Below are 10,938 nucleotides of genomic sequence, written 5' to 3'. Positions count from 1 at the left end.
TGTTATTATAATTTAAAAAATATTATTTTTAAATTTAACTTTTTTTTTTAAATTTTAATTAAGCACTCTTTCATGGTCATTTCTTTGTTTTTTTCACCTTTCTTCTTTTTTAGTATTTTTTTGTTCTTAATTTTCTCTTTTTACTGATTTCTTGCTAATTATTTGCGATTATTTCTACTTTCGTCGCTCACTGGGTTCTTCCCATGTGTTTTTAAAAAGAAATGAAGCCAATTTTCTCAGGTTATAAAGGGTTAAAAAGGCTTAAAAGTGTAGAAATGAGAAAAATCACAAACAAATGCCTTCATGCACACCATCCACTGATAACTGAGTTTTTAGGGGTTTCAGAATTACTGATTTTCTAGTAATTCAAGTTTTAAAGCATACAATAATTAGCCTAATGCTTTAAGTACATTTTTCTAATTAAACTCACCAGAGGTGCGACCAAGTTATTGTTTTGCAAGTCACAAGTAAGTCTCAAGTCTTTGCACTCAAGTCCCAAGTCCTAAGCTTTGAGTTTCCAATCCTAAACAAGTCATAATGCACTCCTGGGTTGTCTCCTGCAACTTGACAGGACTCTGTCAGATTGATTCAAAGTTGATCATCTGGGGAATTAAGTATTGACTTGCTGGAAACGAATAGTAGTATAAAAGTAGCACAGTGTGCTATTTGTAGCCTACTTTTACTTAAATAAGGATTTTATACCTTATTTCCAGCAATATCACATATATGTACTGTAATCAAATTCATATTCTGCACAGTGAGTAAAGCTGTGAGCTGAACTATTACAGTATTATTACACTATTATAAAAAAAAGCCTACATCAACATTGCACAGCTAAAGCAGCCCAAGTGCAATTTATAGAGTCAAAAACCTCTGCTGTTCAGAGTGATGTAAGCTCTTTTTGCACTCCATGCATGACATTTAAATTCATCATGAAACCGGAAGTCTACTGTTGACAGGTCAAAATGCCTATTTTAGGGGTTGGAGAGGGGAAGCTGGGCGGTGTCTCTGTGTGCATGGGTGGAGCACACAGTCAGGAAATGTGTAAGACAAGAGCTGAGAAACATTTTCCCTCGCTGTTCACATGAGGCTGTTTCAACTGGAGAGCCTGCAACACAACTTTAACATCATGAACTCAGCCAGAGATCACCCCAAAGGTAGGTTTTTAACTTTTCACACCCCTATGTTTTACATATAACTTACATCTGTAGACTTGTGGATCGACGATGAGCGAGTTGAAGCTGATAACATGCAGATATGTTGCCCACATGACGCGTGTTGCTCATATTTTCTGGAAGGTAAACATTTTAGTTGTTGTTTGCGTTAAATCTTTGCACAGCATCCTACAACAGAGCAGTGTTTGTGAGCTGTGAAGTGACTCATGTGTCTGGTAGCTATAATGTTTTCCTGCCGCGATATTTCCGCGATGAGCGGGTCTCTATTTTGTTGCTAAGACAACCGAGGAGGTGACCGTTGGCAACGTGTGAACACCACATCACCCTGCAAGCACACAGACACGTCATTAAGGGGTGGTGGAAATATGTACAAGTTTATTTAAAGTACTTTTACTTTGCTTAGTGGGGAAAGAATCTGCAATAACTATCTGCTAGTCTACAAGTAAAAGTCCTGCGTTCAAAATTAGTACAAAATTAATAAACTTAAAGTATTAGAAGTACTCATTATGCAGAATGGTTAATTTCAGAATAATGTACATTAGACTATATTACTGGATTATAATTATTGATGCACTAATGAGTACATCACTTGAATGTTGCAGCTGATAGGATGGAGCTGATTTTAATGACCTTATACTCGGAATATGGCCCTAAAATAATATATTTCAGGGTATTTTTGCGATAACAATATTCTTGATGATTTGACTAATTTTCTTCTAAATAGAAGGAAAAAATAATAATTTAAGAGCATAGAACTGCAACAAAATAAGTGATATAGTTCATGTCACCCTAAAAGTTTGCCTTCAAATATTCAGTAAAATTTAAAATGATCTCTCATTTCTTTAGTTTGTGAACGATAACCATAACTCAGAGTGAGATTCAGATTCTGTATACAATATTAATAGTTCAACAAAATAAAATCTACCACATATTACACATTTAAACCGCTCCCTAATACAAAAAACGAACCCTGGGATCTATATATATATATATATATATATATATATAGAAAACAGCAGGTGATTTCCTTCTTTTAGCAAAATCCTAAATGATTGAGTTGTTGTTTTGTTTGTTGTTTTTTTTCCCACCTGGACCTTTATGCTCTGCCATTTCTCCTCTAATCATCACACATCAACTCTATTACAGGCTTGTGATTTGTGATATTAGGCTTTATACATATAATTAAATTGAACTGAATTAAACGCTGCTGGGTAGTTTATTAGTAGTAAATAACGCAGAGTTTATTAGTTGATTATATTTTGTATTCATTATCTGAATCTGCAAAGTAACTATACCATTAAAGGAATACTTCTTCCACAAAATCACTTTGTGTTAATTAGTAAGTCATGCTGCCGTGTTACCTTGAATTTGTGAGGAGAACTTTGTTGTTCCTCAGATGGCTCCACAGAAAACTTTGAACATACTGACTTATGTATTGATTTGGGGCCGTACACATGCTGCATCTTTAACCGCCTGGAAAACATGAGGTTCTCCCACTGGGTGGTCTTGTGCCCTTTTTGCGCCAGCATTCAGGAGAGGGCGGCAGGTTGTAGTCTGAAGTTGTTCAGCAACCTTAACAAGCATCGTACAGCCTATTTACCTGAAATTCTGAGTGCAGAGCTGATCGTCTTCTTGACGCTGTTTATAAGTGTGTAAGCCTATCGTCTGTGGGACAGATGTAAAGCTCTGGGCTCTGGCACTAAAATATTGTTGAGTAGAAGTATATAACTTGGCTACTTAAATTAAGTACAGATACCTCATAACTGTACTTAATAAATTGACATATATATAGTTACTGCACACCACTGGCTTTACTTGAGTACGTCCATTTAATGCTACTAAAATTCTGTACTCTTTATTCCCATATATTTATTTTAAGAGGAAAATTATTGCACTTTTAACTCCTCTTCTTTTATTTGACAGCTGTAGTAGGTAGTTGCTTTACAGATTAAGATGTTTCATACCAAAATGATAAAATATGAAGCATTGAATACATAATAATAATCTAATAATATCAACATTTTGCTGACTTCTTAAAGAGTTTTACTTCTACCAGAGCGTTTATATGTAGTGGTTTCAGCACTGAGGAGGAGTGAGTGAGTAAGGATCCAGCCTTTGTTTATGCTGACTCCATGTTCTGTAACAATAGCTGATCTCTGATTTTTAATGAGCTACAGAGCAGGCCTCTCTCTGTCTGGGCTGATGTTTGTTTGGATGGACTGAGCCATGTAAGTGTTGGAAAACATCCCAGTGAGTAAGTCATGGGAAGTTTCCCTGGCTCTGTGGCCTCGCATAGTCTGCCATTACTGCCCCGCCATTACTGCTGACATTTTAAAGCTCAGGTCTGACAGAGAACAGCTCAAAAGCTCATGATCTGATACTGAGATCATGATGTACGAGCACTTCCCGTTTCTTGTTGCACTCATTTGCCACAGGAAGTCGCACATTTTATGCTTTTATTTTAAAGATTAATAAGTCATTCAGTCGATTCTCAGCAGAGCAGTGTGTGGCTGTCTCTTTAAATTGTACTAAAAGCTTGGAGCAGGAGCAAGACACTTATGTAATTTCCTCTTATGTACAGTATATTGCATTACTTGTTGGTTAACTGATGATGTCCGGGAAGGATGATAATAACGTCAATGACAGTTTTTTTCCACATTGTTTCTCTTTGACACTTTACTTGGACACTTTCCAGTTATTCGTTTTATTTTAGACAAAATGCTAACAGGCACAATGTTGGTAACTCAATAGGGTTATCAGAGGAGGGCACCCAAAGGGCCCAATCTTCCTTCCTCCCATCATGTTGCACAGTCTGATACTGGGCGAGTGCGTCACTCAGCCCACTGACTCTATATTTAGAGGAACAATCTGTGCTTTCCTTGAGGGTGGAGTGCTTTACAGAAATAACTGGATTTTTTTATACATACCATGATTTTCATACATTTATATACATTAAATCCACTTGGCTTCTAAATAAAACCACTATTTCTGTTTTTGTTTCAGGATCTGAGCTGCAGCTGCCCAGGCGTCTGCGAGGAGCTTAAATGTACATGTTAGAAACAAGCTGAAGATGCAGGGTGCCATTGCACGAGTGTGTATGGTGGTGGCCGCTGCCATATTAAACCACCCGCTGCTCTTTCCCCAAGAGAACACCACAATCCCGGAGCAGGATGAGGTGCTGATGGCTCGCATGCGGGAGCACGAGGAGAGGCTGGAATTGGAGCAGGCCAGGCTGGAGAAAGAGCTCGCACAGCTGGAGAAAGAGCTCGCGCAGCTGGACACGAAGCAGGAAGAAATCAGCTCGGAGGACGGTTACAGTTGGTACTTTTGGAGCACTTTGTCTTTCATCATATTCTTCACTATCGAGATATACAGGGTGGATCCTTCTGATGCAGAAATCCGGCCAGTTGAGGATGAAGACGTGTTTTCAGAGAGCGGATCCGTCACCCCCAGGACGATGGTGCTGGATAAGCATGTCCTGAGCAACTTCTGTGACAAATGCACCTACACTTCAGCCCATGAAAACTGGAGGGTGAGGGAGTTTGTCGAGGGTTTTGCAGATGACTTGCTGGAGTCGCTCCGGAGCGTATGTGACAGAGAGGCAGACATGGAAGTCGGGGATTTTGTCGGGATTGGAAGCATGTTTGAATCCTGGAAGGTGTGCAAGCCACTGACATGCGACCTTATGGTGCCTTTCTCGCCTCCAGATCCGTACTCCTTCCAGTTCCACCTGTGGTGCAGCCCCTCCAGTGACATTCCTCCAGACATGCAGGGCTGCGGCAAGATAAAGGTGACCAGGTTTGGGGAGAACGAGGAGGGCTGTCTTTGTGGGTCCGCTAACCTGGGAGAGGACATGCTGTGTCTGTTGCATAGCAGGGATGACACCCCCAAAGTGGACCTCAGTCCTGATGAACTGCTGTGCTCCAGGAACACACGTTTCTTAGCCAAAGATCAAGTCATGAAGTGGTTTCAGATCTCTGTAACCAAAGCGTGGGGACGCATCTCTCACAAATACGACTTTGAGGTCACTTTTCGCAATCTTGATGCAGCCGGTGCTTTGAAGATCCGATTCCGTTCAGGGAAAGTCATTGTAATGAACATCGTACCTGTGGTTCAGCTGGAGGATACAGATGCTTATTTTGTCTCACACTTCCCATCAGACTGTGACAGCTCCCCTGACCCATACTGGCCCCTCTCTTTTGCCGTCTACGAGAGGAATTTGCTGAAACACTTTGCCAAACGCCTACCACAAAATTCCTGTCATTTGCACTGCCTTCAGATTGTTACTTTCCTACACAGAAAGCAGACAGGGCTCACAGGGAAAACTGCCCTTACTAATTATCATTTAAAGACTGCTCTGTTGCACTTGTTGCTGAGTAAAAGGCCCTCTGCGTGGGGCATCGAGAGTATGGAGCACAGGCTGCGGGATGTGCTCAGCTTCTTGCAGAGGAGCCTACAGGAAAAGAGACTTCATCACGTTCTGGTTGGGAACAGTAAAGTTCCAGAGGTCGTGCAGGTTCCAGAGATCATTCGCAAATCGGAGCCCATCAATCTGTTCCGGTCTCTGGTGTTGCAGAGGGAGCTTCACGCTGCAACAGTCAGGCATTTTCACGAGATGTTGAGAAATGCACCTGTGCTCATACAAGAGTACACACCTCACTTATCAAACGGAGGTTTACACCACAGCTTCGACGACAGTTTGTGAGCTTTGGCTATGTTTCTTATCATGGCTAGAGCACTAGCAGATCTTAAAGTACCATTCAGTGTTACTAAGATAGTGTAAGTAATAGTTGCACCAGATACACAAGTACTCAAACGAAAAGGTGCAGTTATTTTAGTTACGGCTGATATCTTGACATGTAGTGGTTTATGCTGCAGCTGCTTTCTTCAGTGTAAGGGACTCCAACAATAGAATAACAGAATGTTAACACTGGGCTCTGTTGTTCGGAAAATCTAGTTGCAAAATGTTTCCTACCAGATTTAATGGGTTTATAGTTTACCAATGCAGGAGGTAGGCAGTCTGTAGGACTCCTTCTGAAGCTTGCAAGTCATATTGCTTGTTTTATAGATGTAACCTGGCAGAGAGATTTTCAGTAGATATTCCTCTGCCTTTTAAAGAAGCAGCAACATGTAGTTAAATGAATGACGATCATTTTAGAAATGCAATTTACCATTTATATGAAAAAAAGACAGCACTTTTGTCAGTTGGGGAAATATTTTAACAGAAATACCTCTCATACTATACCGGTATGAACAGGAAATAATAGAGTGGTGCAGGTATGACCTTTTTTAGCATCGCCCTGGTTTTGCTCGCCAAAAGCCAATGCGATTTTACCACTGGATTTTGGATTATTGCAGAAAATAAGCTCTATGGCAACCAAAAGTTGCTTACACCTTTGGTTCAGCAATATCATCTTCACTAATGAACAACAATTTTTCTTAATTTAAAGCATAAATGCATTTGCCCAAAGTGAACAGCAAACGTTAGACTATGAACGAACTGAACCACGATTGCAGTACCTCAATGTCACCATCACCACGAGGTTCTAAAGCTGTGTTCAGGGCAATGACTAGGGCTGACCTGCATGCTTTGAAGCTTCAATCGTGCCAGTAATCAACATCCAAATCAATATTTGAGTGCTTCTACATTTGTTTTTCTTCACCACTAAAATGGTGGAGCAAATTGAAAGGAGGTGGCAAGTGTTAGAGAGAAATAAGGCCAATATTTTCGGCACAGTTATCAACCCCTGCTTTGAGCATTAAATTGGCAGCCCAGTGAGGAAAAGGAACAAGTGAGACAAATTGCAGATGGTTATCTGAAGCCGCCAACTGCAATTAAGCACTTGATTTGTATCTAGTGATGTGGCCCGACCTGCAGCATTCCAGGTTATTTATAACTTACAAAAAGATTTGTTGCCACAATAGTCCACCTTCCACCTTCTCTTCCCTTTCTCTGTCACACACATGCAACGGCTAATATGTTGTTTAGCATACATGAATATAATGGATTAAAATCATCGATTTTGAGATGAGTGAACCAGATGTACAAAAATGCAAACTCATTTCCGGACTTTCTGACTCATTCCTGCACCATTCTGTTTACCAAACAGTATAGCAATGTGTTTATTTTCATTCATACTGTTGCATATCTGATGGCAGCTATCACACTTTGTAATGTTCAGTGTTTTCTTTTTTTCTTCCAATTTCTTGGTTTGAAGCAAAGTTTTGCTTTCTTATTTTCTTCCCTGATAATTTCTACTGTGTTGTCCAGTTGTCTCCAGTTCGAATAATATAGTATTTTGTTAATTATGACACAAACAGAAAATCATGATTCAGGCCCGAGTCATTACTTCTACAATTTTTATTAGAAAAAGTGCCGCATCATTGAAAACACCTTGAGTCATACTGACGTCACTGTACCTCATTCCCATTATGGTTCATATATCTTTTTTAAACAACAAAAAAATGTCAAATAAAAACTTTCTTACTGTGTCCCATTTTAAGGCATTGCTATGGTATGTTTTCCTTGTACATCAAATCTAGAAGAACAGACATGACTCCAAAATAACCATAAACAAAAAAACAGACAGGATTTAACATATGGGACGGTTTAAGGTTTGGGGTTTTGCTCACTTCTTTTCTACAGGCCATAGTCGTAGTCAGGTTTCCCCTCGATGAAAGTCTTGTAGAAGGCCTTGTACGTGTCCAAACTGTGCATGGTGGCTTTGACAGCTGCGTCCTCCAACATGCGCTCTGTCCACTTCTTCAGCTCAGGTGTGCCGTCAAGGCAGCTGAAAAGACAACGGGAATCAAATCAGTCACCTGAACCAAATTACAGCACATGAACACAAGTCATCCTCATGAAATATGACTTATCAGATGTCATGAGAATACTTATATGCTCTGTTCAGGTGAGATTCCCTGCTCTTCATTGTCTTCCTTTTGTACTGTACCTAATATTTGTACCTTTTGCTCCTCTCTGTGGTGTCCATGAGTGTTTTGTAATGCTTCCATAAATAAAATGTATTTATTTTTAAATGTCCTGAGAGATTATTACTCACTGTTTGAGTTCAAAGATCTCCAGCCTCTCGAACCACGGCCACATCATGTAGTCGATCATTGTGATGGAGTCACCAGCAAAGAACTTGGTCTTCTTATTAACCAGGTCCTGAAAAATAAACATTGCATTTATCAGCATTATATAAAACACTGTAATTTAACCAGGTACAGTTTTAAAAGACGGACACTTTACTCATTATTTTTGACAATTTCCTGGGACAATTTTGTCTTACCAAAACACATTTTGTGAATATGTGAAGAAACCAGAGCATGTGACTCTGCAACCTACCTCATTTAATTTGGCAAACTTCTCTTTAAGTTCAGCTTCAAGTGCTGAGACATCGTCACCATTCCTTCTCCCCATTGGGATCTTGTAGAAGTATGGTGTTACCTGAAGCAAACAGTGGCATTCATAGGATTATTTGATAGTAACGAAAGACAAGGGTACCAAATAAATCCCCTAGATTTAGAGTCTTCATGTATAAGATACCTTGGAAAAATGCTCCAGCATCATCCTCTGCTGAGCTTTACCAAAAGGAGAGGAGGGAAGCAGCTTCTTCTCAGGGTAAACTTCATCCAGGTAGTCACAGGTGATGGGGGACTCGTATATCACCTCGCCAGCGGTAGTCTCCAGTGTTGGGACAAGGCCAAGAGGATTCTTCTCAAGGAACCATTCAGGTTTGTTTTTCAGATTAATGTTGATGGTGTCATGCCTGGAAAGCAAGACAGGTTCTTTAATCAGAAGTAGAGATTACAGGAATTTCATGTTACTGTATTAGTAATGCTGTAGTTTGAAATAAAATATAATGAAATGTGTCTTTACTTGATCCCTTTGGCACTCAGCACTAATCTGGTCCGGTGGGCGAAGGGGCAGAATCTCATGCTGTAAAGTCTGATGTGGTCGCTGGGCACTGGACCAGGTGCAGCACTTCCTGAAAGAAAAAAAAAAAAGCAATTTCCATACATGACAAAGTGCTACGAGGAGAGCACGTTGCTTTGTTGCCTGAATGTAAACAATTATTTATATTTACTTCTGTTACTGTCCTTTTTTGCACCATAGCATTGTCCTTCACATCTGAAAATCACAGCTGTCACAAACTACAAATCTAGTCAAGTTTATAAGAGAAACTCTTACTGGAACCTGAATACATTTTTAAGATTTAGTGTTTTCATTTCATACTTCCTACTTCAATCTCAAATGGAAAAAAATGTACTAAATAAAAATGTATCCGTCAGCAACAGTTACTAGTCTCTTTATGAATTAATGTTTTACATACCAAATGTATGATCTTTTTATAACATATGATGGATTGTTACAAAGTAGGGGAGTATCCTTACATTGTAGTACTACTACTCTAACTGGAGTAAATAATCTCAGTTTATTAATTTGCTTCTTTCACAAGTATAAAGCTGTATGTTTGAACTTCATCCTTAAAGTCACACCATGTTCTCTGCAGCTAAGGAGACTCTCCAAGATTAGTTAAATTCTATCCCGTAGAAATCTAGAGATTGTCATCCATGATTTTATTTATTTTAAGACCAAAACCAAAAAAGCGAGCATGTAACTCCTATTTGAGCTTCTCTTCATTGGCTTCCAGTAAATTTTAGAATTCATTTTGAGATATTATTGATGATCCTTAAGGCCCACTCTGGACTAGCACCTAAGTACATCTCACCTCTGTAACCCGAGGTCCTCTGTTTAGACTTTGCTGGCCATTCCACAATCTAGGCTGAAAACCAACAACCTCCCTGATGAGATCAGACTTCAGAGAGTTCCTTATCTAACTTAAAAACACATTTTTATAAATGTGCTTTCACAGCATTTATGGCCTGAACTTTGGTCTGTAAATCACTTCCTTAAAACCTATTTATAAACAAAGACATCCTCTTGATTTTTATTTCATTGACTATTTTATTTATTTGTTTGACCTATTTTAGGCTTTCTCATGTGCACTGAAACAAATTAGTTACTTATAATATCAGTAAAATAGCCTGAAGTACTCAGATACATATAATTTTCACAACTGCATGCCATGAGGGTATCCACAGGGGGTGGCAGTATGCTCCCTGTACAGGTAATACAGGTATAATTAATACTCGAGGTAAAAAGGGGTTGGTTATGGACTCTTTGCAAGACATCTTATCTATGACTGTAAGACATACGTAGTGAGTTGAGCAGATTATATAATGCCTAGTCATCATGACCGTGCAGAAACATTGCATTCCTCACTGCTTCAGGCATGTGACAGCATGTCACAATGGAGGAACTCAATGGGAAGGCGAACACGGACAGCATGTAAAGTTCAGTTTCAGGTTTTAAAAAAGCATTGCATTCAGTGGACATGAAAGTGAGCGCATATACACTGAACTGCACGTGACAGATTTTAGGAAGTGAATTAAGAGTAACAGCCATGCTAATCGTACTTTAGCTTGCTAGCAAAAAAATGACCTGCAAGATGCTTTTTCAGTGAGCCGAGTAACCGCTGTGCCACTTACCTTTGGCGAAACACTTCTCTGTAGACATGTTGACACTTCAGGTGGTGAATGAAATCAGTGTGAAAGCGACTTTGGTGCGAACTGGGACTCAAATCTGTGAGTGACCGAGAAGAGAACAAAACAAACAGTACACGGCAGTGGTGTGTGGCTGAATTATTTAATATGTACCATACTTCCGGTATGGGAGTGACGAATAAAATATCAACCA

General features: G+C 39.5%; 2 protein-coding genes across 2 annotated transcripts; one reads left to right on the top strand and one right to left on the bottom strand.

Moving 5' to 3' along the window:
* Positions 1 to 1,039: 1,039 nt before the first annotated feature.
* LOC125903273 (inositol 1,4,5-trisphosphate receptor interacting protein) lies at positions 1,040 to 7,519 on the top strand. Its single transcript, XM_049600095.1, has 2 exons — positions 1,040 to 1,157; positions 4,179 to 7,519. The coding sequence occupies exon 2, from the start codon at positions 4,246 to 4,248 to the stop codon at positions 5,878 to 5,880; it is 1,635 nt and encodes a 544-aa protein (XP_049456052.1). The 5' UTR covers positions 1,040 to 1,157; positions 4,179 to 4,245; the 3' UTR covers positions 5,881 to 7,519.
* A 2-nt stretch (positions 7,520 to 7,521) lies between these two features.
* Positions 7,522 to 10,896, bottom strand: LOC125903281 (glutathione S-transferase omega-1-like). Its single transcript, XM_049600107.1, has 6 exons — positions 10,731 to 10,896; positions 9,058 to 9,166; positions 8,725 to 8,947; positions 8,524 to 8,625; positions 8,237 to 8,343; positions 7,522 to 7,966 (listed from the first exon to the last, which is right to left on the bottom strand). The coding sequence occupies exons 1-6, from the start codon at positions 10,756 to 10,758 to the stop codon at positions 7,816 to 7,818; spliced, it is 720 nt and encodes a 239-aa protein (XP_049456064.1). The 5' UTR covers positions 10,759 to 10,896; the 3' UTR covers positions 7,522 to 7,815.
* Between the last annotated feature and the right edge of the window lie 42 nt (positions 10,897 to 10,938).

Source organism: Epinephelus fuscoguttatus, linkage group LG16 (genome assembly GCF_011397635.1).
Source record: "Epinephelus fuscoguttatus linkage group LG16, E.fuscoguttatus.final_Chr_v1".
Classification (NCBI taxonomy): Eukaryota; Metazoa; Chordata; class Actinopteri; order Perciformes; family Serranidae; genus Epinephelus; species Epinephelus fuscoguttatus.
Note: the sequence above shows the minus strand (reverse complement) of the source record. Positions and strands in the feature narration are given on the sequence as shown.

Coding starts and splice junctions, on each gene's coding strand:
- LOC125903273 (XM_049600095.1), top strand. CDS start 4,246: ATGCAGGGTGCCATTGCACGAGTGTGTATGGTGGTGGCCGCTGCCATA.
- LOC125903281 (XM_049600107.1), bottom strand. CDS start 10,758: ATGTCTACAGAGAAGTGTTTCGCCAAAG. Junction 9,167..10,730: donor AGAGAAGTGTTTCGCCAAAG/GTAAGTGGCACA, acceptor TTTTTCTTTCAG/GAAGTGCTGCACCTGGTCCA. Junction 8,626..8,724: donor TGCTGGAGCATTTTTCCAAG/GTATCTTATACA, acceptor TGTTTGCTTCAG/GTAACACCATACTTCTACAA.